Source organism: Lissotriton vulgaris, chromosome 11 (assembly GCF_964263255.1).
Source record: "Lissotriton vulgaris chromosome 11, aLisVul1.2, whole genome shotgun sequence".
NCBI lineage: Eukaryota > Metazoa > Chordata > Amphibia > Caudata > Salamandridae > Lissotriton > Lissotriton vulgaris.
In genome coordinates this window covers 253,243,186-253,258,374 of record NC_141699.1, presented here as the reverse complement: position 1 = coordinate 253,258,374, position 15,189 = coordinate 253,243,186, and the positions used below count along the sequence as shown (strand labels likewise).

Sequence of the window (15,189 nt, the reverse complement as noted above, 5' to 3'; positions counted from 1 at the left end):
CTTTCAACACAATTACACACTGGATCTTATTAGACTAATATGAAGGGGCGCTTGCATTGTCTATAGATGAGGAGCTGGTTGGCCTTCACATTGGAGATCAAATCTAGGTGACTGGAATGCAGTGGATTTCAGGTAGCTTGACCACCATGTAGGAGTGTATCTCTATATCACGAACACCTTCATTAGTTTTCTGACTGGTGTTCTCCTCTCCATCTACTAGGTTGCTCCTAACTGTCCTGATGAAGACCCTTCAAAAAGGTTTAATTGGCCTTTCATCATCTTGGACCAAAACGTCGACATTTCTTATTTGTGTTGCCTGTACTGATATATGCATCCATAGGGGAACAGCTTTGAATTGTACACAGTACCTATACATTAAGGATGTAAAATGCTCCAAACTTTTAAGCAGACAGGCACGAATACCATCTAGTTGTAAGTAATTGTACTGTATCGCTTTAACGAGTGCCCACCCCGCTAATGCCACTTCTTATGTTTAAAACTAAAGCAGGTGCCCACTCCGCATAATGCCGCCGATGACGAGAGAAGCCGGGGGAAAAGCGCAAGTCAGGCGAAGTTGCCTGGGATTGGGCGGGATATATACAGGAAGTCCCGCCCGCCGCCGGAAAAGCCGTCTGGAGCCTCGCGGCTCTAGAATGAAGTACTGGGTCCCAGGAGGGAGCCCGGGAGAAGGCAGGGAAGTGATGCGGCCATTCAGCTGGGCTCCCATGTGCAAGGGAGAGCCCTGCCTTTGCCCGCAGGAGTCCTGGGTCCCAGGAGGGGGCCCGGGTGAAAAAGGAGAGGCGTCTGAGTCCGCCGGTAGCAGCGCGGGGCTCCCAAGAGAAGAAGGGAAGCCCTGCGGACATGAGAAGCAGCCCAGATCCCCATGACCAGAGGAGGCAGGAAGCCACGTGGAGACTCCGGTGAGTGGGACCTGAGTTAGAAGCCTCCGTAGTGCTCTTCCGTATCCTGTGCCCCCCTACCCTTCACTTAGTTCTTTCAGCTACCCCGCTGGTAGAGGGCAGCTGCACCCAGGGGGCAAGTTCTTTTGGGGGTATGTTCTATCTAGAGCTCCAATGCGCTCCAACGTTTGCATAATGTTCTACAAGAGCCGTGTGACTCCAACGTGGGCCATATTTGTTTAAATGCACCAGTGGGGGGCCAAAGGGCACTGCATGTTAGGGCTCTCTTTTGATATACAGCTGCCCCGTCTTGCTAAGAGGGCAGCTGCCACATTTTTGGGGCCAAGTTGTTTGGAGAGCCAGTGTGCTCCAGTGAGGGGGCCAGTGTGATTTAAAAGCCTCTTCCCCTACTCACAGCTGTGCCGCACCAGCACGGGCAGCTGCAACAGTGGCCAATTGTTCTAAGGGCACATTGAGAGCACATGACTCATTTTAATATTCTCAGCTGCCCAGCAAGTAGTGGGCAGCTGCACCGTTTAGGTTATTCTTTCTTTGGGGGACATGCCTTTTAAGTTAGGAGTGAGATGCACTCCTCTGCCCCATACCTTCACAGCTGCACAGCACTTAGTGTCAGCTGCAACGTTTAGGCCTGCCCAGAGTGCGCACCTGGACATCCGCTGCATTGGCAGCGCGCCCTGACACTCTGGACGCAGGGCATTTGAGTCCCCTTTCTGAGATGGCCAGTTGGCCAGTGGGACTGTTAGGTTTGTAATGCGCCAGGCCCTGATGTGATTTATAGAGTGCAAGGAAATGTAATGTATGTAGTATGATTTAAGCACCCTGTTTTATACCTCTAAATGTGTTTTTGATGATTATGAGGTTGTTATGCATTTCATGGTTTATGCTAGTGAGATTATGTTTCAGTGTGTGATTTATGCCCCTAATGTGAGTTATGCTTAGGAGGTTAGGGTATAATGTGTTTAGACTTATGAGAGGATTGCATTATGTGTTTATGCTGGTGAGGTTGGCGCAGAATGTAATTCGCGCCTGATGTGATACTGTGCATAATGTAGTTTATGTTACAGTCTGATGCTAAGTACAGTGATTAGCAGTGTTTACTGGTTGTACGTTTATGATCTGTTTTACTTTTACTAGGTTCGCTTTGTGATGGTTCTGACAGTGGTCCATGTGGCCCTGTCATGTGTATATAATCCCTTTTAAATATTGGCCTGTGCCAGTTGGCACAGTGTATATTGTGTGATTACTATTCTAATGTGTTATGAGAATACAAAGGATATTTTTTATATAACCTCACGTGGAGTTCCTTTTGTAGTGTGCCTGGGATGTTGCTGCTGTGTGCATGCGCAAATGCTTTACACATGGCCTCCGGGATAAGCCTGACTGCTCGTGCCAAGCTACCAAAGGGGTGAGCAGGGGTTATCTTTGGCGTGTAACTCCCTTGCCCTGACTACAGTGGTGGTCTCTGCCTGGCTTTGGCGCAAGCCTTAGCCAACCAGAGTTCCCATTTCTAACAGTTAGCATTGTGCTTTGAGTAAAGAAGGCATTAGTCTTAAATAATAGATTTATTTTAAAGAGCACTCAACAGCAACGCTAGCAATTTCACCAACCAATATGCTCAAATCTTACAAGCTGGTAAAACGTCATTAGGTTAACCCCCACTCAAATAGGCCTTGGCTAGTATATTCGCAGTGAAACGGAGGCTGCAACCTTACTTCGTCAACGAGAAACAGATTTAATTTTAATTAATTCCAACAATTGCGAAGCGTAGGCGTTCGCACGACATATAAAATTCTGAAAATATGTTGCGAAATTCTGCCTTTAAGCTAACTGAGCAAAGCACTCAGAACTCTAACTCGGGACACATTTTCGAATACCTACAGGAATCACGAGCATGAAATCAACTGAAGAAGGGAATCGTAAAACAGGGGTATATGGTAACCTCCTCAAATTAATGATTGCCCTACATCTATGTTTCAATTTGAGACATAAAACACGTGTTGCAAACAAATGGTGATTAAAACTCTCCTAGAACAGCCGGGAGTATTAAGATCGCTAACAAAGGAATTATTCCAGCTAATTGACGTTTGCAACTTGCTTTTCTTCACTCTCAATTGGTACTGGGATCCACGCCAGCTATCCGAGCTGCAGGTACAGGGGGCTCTTGCGAGTGAAGCGCTGTCTCCCTCATGTGGAGGTATAGGGCCTTTACCAAAACCGCTTAATGAGAAAAATCTTGTAACACGGTCTAAAAAAAAATAAGTATAAACCATTTCTTGTCTGTGCCCACCTGTATAAAAACGTACATTTTCAAGCGGCCGAATTACCAAATTTGAACTCCAGTTACCTAATGGCTCACTGAACAATAACTAATCTCAATGGTAAATCAGACGTTTACGGTCAAGGCTTCAACTTAATACAGCTGTTCGCATTGTAGAGATAAAAATGTCCTCTTCCAATCCATGAGGACATAGAACAAGCATTGACAAAGCCAAAATGTCTCGCCTATGTGAGATCTTGTGGCTTTATTGGAGTGACATTGTGTGGCGTAGTCCTGTGTGGGTGGCATTGTGAGGCTTGGAGTGGAGTGGCATTCTGAGGTAAAGTGGAGTGAAGTTGCATTGTATGGAGAGGAGTGGCATTGAGTGGGTGGAGTGACACTGTATGGAGTCATTCTGTGGGGTGGCATGGAGTGGGATGGTGCGGAGTAGACTGGCATTGCATGGAGGTACTAGGTGAAGTGGATTGGCATAATGTGGCGTGAAGTAGAGTGACATTGAGCGGAGTAAAATCGCATTTTGTGACATGGATTGTATTGAAGTGGCATTGTCAGGCATGGAGTAGAGTGACGCTCTGCAGCATACAGTGGTATTGCATGACGTGGAGTGGCAATGTGTGGCGTGGAGTGGCAATGTGTGGCATGGAGTGGCAATGTGTGAAGTGGCACTGTACGGCTTGAAGGTTTTGGGTGGTGTGAAGTGGCATTTTGTGGCATGGTGTGGATTGGAGTGGCCTTGTGTGATATGGAAAGATGCCCCGAATTGCCACTGCATTGCCCTGTAGTGCTTTAAAGCCTCAAGGTATGTAAATTTAATTATAATGCAATATGTTACCAATTATCTCGCCCTGTTGATCTATGTAAATATCTGATGCCTAGATCTGATGCAGGAGATTGTTCAAGTGTACAAAGCTTCTGCAAGAACATGTTTGTTTATAAATAAATGAGCCTTAGACTGGGAGGCACTAGTTTGCTTGGGAGCAATATTTATTATACTGATTGTGGATAAAGGAGATGAAGCCTTTTCCCAACAGTAGTAGCAAAAGTGCTCTTTACTCAATCATGATAGAGAATGATAGTGACCAACAATCACCTTGTTGTGAGAAGAGGCAAGCAGAACAAGAAGGTACTGTTTAAATCAATATGTTCCAGAGTTGAAAATCGGGGAGCTCTAGGACGACTTTCTTAGATGTTGGGGTGGGAGGGGGGAGAAAGCAACATAGAGAATGGGTGGGTGGGGGGGAGGAAGAAACACAGAGAATGGGTGGAAAGGGGGGAAGGAAGCAACACAGAAAATGGGTGGGCGGCGTGGGAGGAAGCAACACAGAGAATGGGTGGGTGGGGGGGAGGAAGCAACATCGAGAATGGGTGGGTGGGGGAGCAAGCAACACAGAATGGGTGGGTGGGGGGAGCAAGTAACACAGAGAATGGGTGGGTGGGGGGAGCAAGTAACACAGAGAATGGGTGGGTGGGGGGGCAAGCAACACAGAGAGTGGGTGGATGGGTGAGGGAGGAAGCAACATGGAGAAGGGGTTTATGGGAGGGCAAAGGAGCAACACAGAGAAAGGGAGGGTGGGAGGGCAAAGAAGCAACACAGAGAAGGGGAGGGTGGGAGGGCAAAGAAGCAACACAGAGAAGGGGAGGGTGGGAGGGCAAAGAAGCAACACGGAGAAGGGATGGGTGGGAGGGCAAAGAAACAACACTGAGAAGGGATGGGTGGGGGGAGATTAAATAGTACCTCAATCATAAGCAAGCTGCAAACGGACACCAAATAATATGGTGCTTGGTCCAGAAGGAAGAAGACGCCCAATAGATGATGGCCAAATAGGAGGCAGCAAAGAAGAGTGCCCTAGCACCTGGATATCCACTTGGATGATTAGCCACGTTCTACAAATCCGAGTTGATTGATTGACCATGATGCCAACGACTGGTAAACAATGGAGGGCTCCAGTGCACATGCTTTCAGTAGGAGACACATAAAAATCTGAGGAAATAACATTGTTGGCAGTAGAACAAAACAGCATGGAAATGGTTGAAAGTGACATACCATGCTGGATACACACACAGAGGAAATCAGAGAGGGGATATAGCAGACAGGTATGGTACGTGATTGATTGGCACTGGATTAAAGTGACGGTTGAGAGCAAGACTAAAAACGCAACAAATATTGACAAAGCCAATAAGACTCACCTTTAAAATGCAAGTGCTGAACTATTGGCTTTGTCAATGTTTGTAAAGTATAGTTTAAGACATGGAAAAGAAAAAAACATCTTAATATACTTGAGGAAAAGCAAACTTACCATATTGTATATCAAAACTGTACACTGAATTCAATGTTTTCTGTCTCTATAAATGTCATTGTTGATTTTTCAAATACTTTTCACTTAGGAAACTAAACAGAATTTAAAATGAATAAGGAAATCTCAGGATGTAAACTGAAATGCTAACTTACTTTTCACTGGTGGCAGCCATTTGGACTATTGCAGTAGCCCGGGGAGCAGATTTATGAGCCTCTATAAGGGTCATGCTAAGTACACCTTGTGCCTCAGACACCAGCCGAGTGAGTGCAGCAGATGACTATTCTCCCAGTGACATAAAAAGCTATGCCAAAGCTATGCTTTCATGCAATATGTGGAATGCAGCATATAAAAGAAAAACAACCCTTAAATAATTCTCTTTAGCCATACCACAACAAAAACATCCCAGTTGCTGGTCCTTTTGCACACCAATACGGAGGGGTGGGGAGCAAAACAGGGCAGGGGTGGGGGGGATTAGGGGTGAAGCAGAACGTGAGGGAAAGTGCGAGAACAGACATGCACAATGCTGAATGAAAAAGAAAAAAGTAGTAGTTCCCTAAATGTGAGCAATGGAAGGATACAAGTCAGCCAATTAAAATGATTGTAAAGAGGGTACGATCCAATAGAGGAACAAGTAGAATAAGAGGAAGGCAAGTCACTAAGTAAGAGGCAAGCAGATGAGTGACAAAGTCAACCAATGTGATAAGTAACTGACTGGCTGTAAACACATTGTAAGATCACAACCGGTCTTTTGCAACCAGACTGTTTGGGCTGTCCAGCAGGCGAAATCAAAAATGGCTTGGATCTAAAAGGGCTTGAGAGACACAATTTCAACTGCACAGACCTTGAAAACCACTGGGAACCCAAATTCAGCATATAGATTATATCCGAAAATGTATCAATTGAAACAAATAGGGATGGTTTGAAGTTCATTGTGCTGACACAGGCTGTCTCAATTCCATCCGAATCAAACCTCTGTGCTATGAATAAAAAAACACAACTATATCAAACCTGCTACACCAAGAACAGGTTTGGATGTTTTGTGATTCTTAAAGTCCTTAGCTGTGCTATGGATTAAGCTCAATTTCGGGTTTGGCTACAGAGAGATTTGGTTTATAGGAACAATTTATTTTGTTACCAGTTCTTTAAAATACACTACACACCAGAAGAGCATTTCTCTCTCACTGCATGCTATGGGCTATTTGATGTACCATTATGCCTTCTAAAGAATGTCTGCACTGCAATGCAAAAAGGTCTATCTCACCACTCAAATGATCATTTCATCATGCATTCAACTTTTTATGTCATGCATGTATATTATAAACACCACCATGCCAACCACCTCTATCAAGTATTATCACTACCACCGTTACCAGAATTCTACGTGTGCTATTGATAATTAAACAAAAAATTAATACTTCTAGGTCTGGTGAATAACGAAAAATGTATTCCAGACCCAAGGCTTTATCAATCCTCGTAAAGAAATTGAACTTTTCTCATATTAATTTCTCCTGTGAAGTTTTTATCTATTTCGATTAGAACCACTACAAACAGATATTGGCAAAGTCACCCATTTTGACGATTGTATATTGGAAAACCTTAGGCAACCTCTACCCACAACCATATGAAGTAGCATGCTACTCGCTGAAAAAGCGCTTCAACACCCCATCAAGGGTAGCAAGCGCTATATAAATGCAAACCTTTTCCCCTCTTCTATCCCTCCACTATCACTATTAATCCAAATAACTGACTAACATAGCCACCACCCAAATGACTTTTATATTTTCACTATTCTAATTCACCACTAATCCTTTATGGGTTCTGGAGTAGCATGCTACTCGCCGAAAAAGCACGCTGACAACTCGTCACGGGTAGTATGCGCTATATAAATGCAATTACAATACAACATACACATACAGAGCTACTACCACTGTAACATCAGTGGTGAAACTCTCTTTGTATACACAAAAAGGAGGTATCTCACAGGAATCAGATGTTCAAGCTTACATTATACACACAAGTAGCACACAGGCATCAGCAGTGCATAGTTCCCTAGCAGAGAGAACAAGTATAACGCTGGCTGCTGCAAAGCAGTCTTACCAAACACATAAAGAACAGGTATCACATGGGCATCAACTATGCAAGCTTTCTTCACACAAGGATGAGATAGGACCTGATTATGGACCACAAACTTCACTTTCTGACACATAACAGATACCAAAGGGGAATCTGGTGTATGTAGTAGGTACAAAGTGCGATGCACTCAAATCTTAAATTCGAGGTCTGTCTCTATGTCACTTTAAATACTTTTCCTTTTCGTAGCGTTAACAAACTCCTACGTCAAAACATAGCAATAGACGATTGTAACAAAGCAATTACTAAAAAAGCTATCTAAAATGAAACCATAGGTGTCACTGTATGCTAAAACTCCTCGAAATCATGGACATTTCAACAATTATTACTAGATGAAACCACAATACAAAATCAAGTTATCATGACAGAAAAGTATAGCTGTGCCAAGAACGTTTAGTGATAACCCAACAGAAGATATTGCAAACTACTGTACAATGAGGTTACGACAGGTATAGAAAGACGTTCCGATATATATTTGGTGTTGCAAGTAAAAGATCGCCAGGGACAATGCACTTTGAGCAATAAAATGTACATCTGTTACATTTTGTAAGTTATTGGGGGAAAAATCGCGTTATCATAGTTCTGCGGGCCAAGTCTCAAATACAAAAGTCAATTATTTGTATTGGACATGGCTAAACTTACATGTAGTCATCTCTACGTCCTAGTGGTCACAATAGCCCTTAGATGTTTTTTATTTTGCATGCAAATACTCTTAATTTGTTTAGCAAATAATCTTAATTTCATTATAGAGTCTTCAATCTTTATTCATCTATTTTGAAAAGAAAATACACACCTGTGAACTATTAATTCACTACAATTATTCACACTCTTCATTGCACTACTGCCATTGCTACTGGGTAAACTATTTTTATTCTGTGGAAGGATTCCAATGAAATTACACAAAATTCACTTGTGGAAGAAAAAAGGACAGCTACTAGACAGCTGTGCGTTTCGGGTAAATTATGTCGTTCTTTCACGTGAAACGAGATCTAGTAAGAAATATACGAACCATTCCACTCTTCTGATAGCAGTTTGGGTGGTTCTCCCTGCAGCTGATTTAGACAGAAAGAACTACACAAAGTGCATACACTGTGAAAGTTGTCTGCTTCAAAAGTTCGATTGCAAAGCAAATTTGGGTGTTTTTCGTACAACAAATTCACAACGTAGACATGTTTTTAAAAAAGAGCATATTTCACCTATGGCATAAAGTAGTTTTGTCCAACACTACCAAGGATACACGAAGCAACTTGATCGTAAAACAGAAAAACAATCACATGATACATTAATAGCATACAAAGTGTTTAACAAAACTGGACAATATTCGATCTACACAGGTATGCAAACTTTGTTTTGGCTCTTCTCCACTTCCATGAACGTTCTTTAGAAAAACGGAACCACTCAAATGTGTTAATCAGTGAATGACCCAAGTCCATTTCACATTCTGGGAAGCTAGTTAATCTGTTGGAGTAGCGGTCTGAGTGCATCAATGTTCTGCCTTAACGTAATTGCAGAATTTTCCCTAAAGACTTAAAAACAAAATCGGTATGGGTTGTAAGTGACAACCTGTTTAAAATAACTTCAGCTCTGGGCACAGTGCTACGGAAAATATGTTCAGATAATCGTTTTATAAAATAAGACACACAAGGCATGTCTGCATCATGTTCAGGTATGGCCTTTTCATTTACAAACGATCTCAAAGAAGGAAATAAAAGTAGATTTTTCCCCAAAAAAGTATAACAGCGGAGCTGGAGAAATTGTCAGAGTATAGGACTACAAATCATTCATCTTGTTCGTAAAACGGAATCATAAAATACAGGAAACAATTATCAACACCTAAATGGGTCTGTCGTCCTGAAGAAGGCTCCCAATAGCTGTGAATTGCTGAAACACTGAATATAGAGGTGTGCACTTGCGGCTAGGAACCTCATACCATGTTATTGAATAATTTGTACGTTTTAAACGTGCAGTGTAAATGTTTTAGGAACACCTTGTAGCATATCTAGTAAGGGGGATCAGCGTCATGATGAGCGAATGTAAATGACTGTCACAGCTAAGTGGGTAGTATCAAAATGTCAGAGGAAAAAATAATGAAGAATTGACCAAATGAACATTATAGTTTATTGGGTTTTTAATTTTAAAAAAAATCCTAATGGGATATGATCGACAATAGAGCATGGACGGAACTGCACAAAGCTGTATCCATTTCGAATAAAATGTATTTAGAAATGTACATGATTGAATATTTGAATACCAATTCCAGGTTCACTCGTGGAATAACTTGTAAAAATATTCAAAATACACATTTTAATCATGGATGGATAGTGTTCACATGAATTAATAAGTGATTTGTACAGCGTGCGGCTACTCAGAGGAGTGTCCAGGCGCTAGTGGGCTGAGCTCTGATACGTAATCGCAGAGACATGAATAACCGCATCTGCCAAAAAACCTAAAGCAAACTGAAATACCAGCAGGTTTTAGGACATGAAATTACTGAAGACACGACAACCTACTGCAAATAAATCGCCATATTTTGCAAGTTTGCAAAACCCAGCTGAGCTCATCCAAATAATCTTAATACACATATTTTTCGATTTTTGAGCAACAAAGTGCATAGTAGCTGTGACACAAATATACTATGCCTGACTTACCAAGCTGCGGAGGGTACCCTCATCCATACTGGAGTACAGTTCCTCAGACATGCTGCCCCTTTGGAAATCTGCCACGTCAGGCTTCAAATAACAGAAGGGAAACCTTGTTTTTTCTATGCGAGGAGAGAAAGAATAGTTCAGAAAATGTTCATTGTAATGCATTTTAAAATCAACTGCCACCACCAAGGGCCACTAAACTAGCATAGCATAGGTGAACAGATTCTCCCATTCTTTAAATCCATGTATTTTTCATTAATCCCATTACTAGTGAAAAAGAAAACCACAGAAAGGGGCACCGACGAGTGAGACCAGACACTAAAATAGTAAGGTGCAATAATTTGGAAATCCTTCTCTGAAAATTTGTATTTAGGAGCTTTGCCAAGCATCACACAGCAAGAAACTTTAAGCCATGTCATAAACAAGTAGACAAACCCTCTCTATTTCAGAATCTGTAGCTAAAGCCACTTGTAAGACAGTCAAACCATACAGTGCGCCAAACGAGGTGGTGAGAGATAAAGTAACAAGTCAAGGACCAACACAGCGAAAACACAGGATTTCTTTTTTGTTTTGCTTTTTATGTTAGTGAGATTGTCCAACGTGTTCTCAATAAGCTATAAACACCGGCTAGGACGCCAATATTATGAAAGTGATGATATGAGGGAGAAAGAGATTATCCCCGGGCCCTTCACCTGGACGTTATACTCACGTGGGGGCGTAGAGAAATGAGAGGAATGCAACTTTGCAAAAGGCGGAGCGCCAGCTCCTTTGCCTTTCAGCCAAACATTAAGAGTGCTGCTTTTCCAACATCGAGCTTGAAGCTACTGCTGACACCGATTACTGAACATCCCGACAGCTTCCTGGGAAAGTTGCAGTACTAGACACTAGGTCTTTTACAGAACTGCAGATGCAACATGGTTGTTATTAATCTCTTGTTTGTTATTACGCGGATATTTATATAGCACAAACCGAATTGTCTACTGGACCTGAAAGTGGTGTGATTACCCGATTGAATGGTACTCCCATTGAATGGTACACTGGAAGGAATACAGGCCGCGTTGGCCTCGTCAGCATTCGACCTGAGGCCTGCAGATTACATACAGCTCTCTGCAGTTGGCTATCAGCCACAAACAGGGCACAAGTCCTAAAAAAATAAGTGGGGGGGACGCTGATATCATGACATGAAGTGACGTCACGAAAGGTGGCTTGCACCATCAGACTCATTGCCTCCCCTCGCTCACCCCTTAGCAAATGGAGCCACACATTCACTCTTTGGCCTCTTTGGGGCGAGATCTCGGCCCAGAGAGGCCTAGAGTGAATCTGTGGCCCCATTTGCTCCAGTTATCGAGCTCCCAGCAAAATAAGTGGGGGGACGCCGTCCACCCTCGTGGTATCCCGACTCGAGCCCTGGCCCCTGAGTTTTCTTACACGTGAATAGACCTACAAGTAACGATGGTGTGAATTTGTTCTGTCTCTGTAAAGCAGGCTTTCCTTATTTGCTCCGTAAGAACTACCTGCCGTGGTAGAAACATCTTCCCTATTCAATCTCACATGAGAAACAGGTATTTTACAGAATGTTCTTGCAATGCTTTCTATGACACCCACAACTGATTATAGGGACCGCTAAAATTATACAGATTCAAATTATGCATCACGGAAGTACTTATGTGGGACATGAAAATGTATTATGCGAGTAAAATGCATTTTGTGAAGTATATCTTACTATTCTATTTTGAATCTAGCTATTTTGACCCTTTTGCGTGTTAGAAATGGCCCAAATGCTTTAAAATAACATCTGTACACATTCGGCGGATTGTAAACAATGGAACTGCCAAATGACAATAAGAATGACAACAAACAGAATGTCAGTTCTTCGTCAACATGTGCAGGCTTGTTCCAATAAAAGATGCAACTCTTTTGCACAGATGATGCAGGGTATAGTTGACATGGCTTCTGGCTGTTTATATGAAAATAGTCTGATTAAATTGATCGCAACAAATGGGTTGATTATGGAGTCACTCTCTCTAATTAAGCAAATTGATTTGCTCAATTGAGAGTCCAGTATTCCAATGGCCCCCAAAACAAGCAAACACAAGCCTCAAGCTTGCAAACTCTCAACCAAACCATCAATAATTTATGCAATACTGCATGCTTTAATGTCTAGTGGACTGGTTATACTATTGCCTGCTGTCTCGTAGACACTAAACAGGATCTCTTCTACATACTAGCACATGGCATTTTATGCATCTCTTGCTATGTCGCAATCTCTTTAAAATGCCTTCTGCTGCAGTTTGTTTTGGATATATTGCAGATATACACATTATTTGAATTATTTTTCATAATTCTTTTGGATTGTCTTATATTTTCAAATCCAGTCTCTACACTCATTTCATACTCAACTGGACAGAAGGACTCCTTGGGATTCTACCAGGAACTTGTCCGTCACACACCGATTTAACATTTCTCTTATGCACCTTGGATGGTTCCTTGTCTACAGCACTCCGGCATTGCAGAACAGCCCTTGAGGTACCACTCCACAGTCAACCAGCAATGCTCGTCTGTGGCCCTTCAAGACTTCAATCCAGTTAACCTAAAACGTTTTAGATGAAAGGCACAGGAGAGCATCCTATCCTCTTGTGTCTCAGAATCCCTTACACACAAGAGGCTGTCTCATTTCAACAGAGGCAGTCTTACTTTCCCTCTCTGAAACCACTGTATATACACCGCAGAACTGTCATACTGTCCCGTCAGAGGTAGTAGCACACTCCTTTTGGCGCTCTGGGGTTGTCCATCCATGCCAGCCCTGTAAGAATTCATCAGGCTGTTGCACACTCCACTAAACCCTATGAATTCCCCGGCATCTAATGTTAACTCACACCTCTAGAGACTAACTCACTGACTTCTACCTCTCTGGGTCTGTGCCTTTCGACACCTGAAGCCAACTAAAGCCTACTACCTAGAGTAGATACTTTTTTAAAGATCAAAAAGCTGTTATACCACCCTACTCTATTCCCTTCTATTGCCACTCAATCTCTCATACTCTCATCAGTTGGCACTTTACACTCTCCACTGCTAGGCTGTCTACTACACTAACAAGTCTCCCCAGAAATGACCACACTGCCCTTAGTTTCTCCTTCATACGCCCTTTAACCCATTCCTAAAATGCCCCTTTGTCTCACTCCTCTCAATCAGTCCCTCACACTAAACACCTGTCTGCCACCCACTTCTCTCAGTCTGCCTTATTCACACCCTATACTCTGCCTCCACACTTTCCTCAGATATGGACGTCTCTGATAGCCCCTTGACTGAAGATGTCTCACACACTTCACAGTCACCCCTCACTAAATGGTCTCACATTAACTCTTCTCACTTTGGATCACTTCAGTATCCCTCACACATTCAGTTCCTCTCATTCTTTCTCGCACCTTTCCAACCCCAGTCTGCCTCCAACATTCCTTAGTCTCCCCTGAGATTGATTATGCCACACCACAGCATCCACACCAACGTGAAGTCCCCCACTCTCTAAGAACCCCTTCCAATCAGCTCTCATTATCTACTCCTTTAAGTCTGGCTGCCAGCCACCACTATCCTTCTATCAGTCTCTCTCCGCTGCAGAGGCTGTCACCCGAGGTCCCATGCCTGAGGCTGCCTCATACTCATTTCCCCTTATTGAACAGGTCTCTTTCATACGTCACTTCTTTACTTTGTCTACTTTGTCTATGGCTTATCTCATAATATCTCACACATTCGCCCCCCTTTAGTTTGTCACACGCAGTTATCGCCCCTTAGTCTTTTTCTCGCACTCTTCACCGCCTAGGCTGTCCCACCACCACACAAAATCCAACTTCTCTGCACCCTCAGACAGTTCCACCTCCCCCTTTCACCAAAAAGTCCAGTCTTTCAAGCTCTTCTCCTAAGGCTGTCCCTCAAGCACTCCACTTGTCTGTCTGGCTCGGAGGCAGTTGGTCCTCGCGCTACTGCATTCCTACAACCTGGCTCGCGCAATCTCTCGTATCTGCCTTTGCTGCTGTTACGCTGCCTTGCCTCTTCTCGCGCTTGCTTACCCGTCTCGGGCACCTGGATCCAGGCAACAGTCCCCCGCCAGCTGGGCTCGTGCAGTTCCAGTTCCGAACTAAGTGAAGAGATTGCACAGTCCGGACTAAAGTCACAATCTCCGCTTACATCCGGCACCTAGAATTGCCAGCCCACCGCATACCGCCGCACCAATAGCAACGCGCTTCCTTCATCTGTATCCGCCCACTTTTTCTCGCCACCTGTCTCGATAGGTTGGATTAAATTTCCCAGGCCCGCCTTTTGACTGAAGACGCCTCTTTCTTCGCAAAGCTTGTCGGAAGTTATAGTCTTTTGGTTGTGCCTGATCGGAGTCTTTCAGTTGTGCCATGCTCCCCATTATATGACACACGTAAGTATTACAGGGCGGATGTGGGGAGCTGTCCAGACAGGATACCTGTCTGGTTTCCGATCTCTTCCCGACGCAGAAACAGCATCAGAGGTGGAAACACCCTTGATAATAAAAGAGGCGTATGGACTAGGAAAACATTGCCACCCCCTAGCATACAGCCAGGGTAATGGTGCAAAGGAATAACTTCGTGAGTCCAAATGACGGACAGTTGTTTTCCACACCGATATTACAGTATGGCCAAATTATAGGATCGTGTGTCCAGTTGAGAGGCATAGAGGCAGATTTACAAAGCCCCTTTGCGCACTTTTGCATCACCTTTCCCATGTTAAAAGTGACGCAAAGTGGAGCAAGGGGCTGGTAAATCTACCCAATAGTGACTTTACAATGAGGGGGACAGATGATTGTTGTTGGTTCGATTTATGGCTTGGGATGTCTAGATTAAGCGCCCTATGCTTTCAAATGAAGAACGTTATAGATGCAATTAAGAGGCACTGTT

At 43.4% G+C, this 15,189-nt stretch overlaps 1 protein-coding gene across 2 annotated transcripts in view; it reads right to left on the bottom strand.

Moving 5' to 3' along the window:
• SMTN (smoothelin) overlaps positions 1 to 14,472 on the bottom strand; it is a 1,042,724-nt gene extending 1,028,252 nt beyond the window's left edge. For both annotated transcript variants that reach the window (XM_086943175.1, XM_086943174.1), the window contains exons 1-2: positions 14,335 to 14,472; positions 10,274 to 10,386 (exon numbers count right to left, since the gene is read on the bottom strand). In XM_086943175.1, coding sequence (XP_086799301.1) covers positions 10,274 to 10,324 — 51 coding nt within the window. In that variant the 5' untranslated portion in view covers positions 10,325 to 10,386; positions 14,335 to 14,472. The remainder of the gene's footprint in view (positions 1 to 10,273; positions 10,387 to 14,334) is intronic.
• Positions 14,473 to 15,189: the final 717 nt, after the last annotated feature.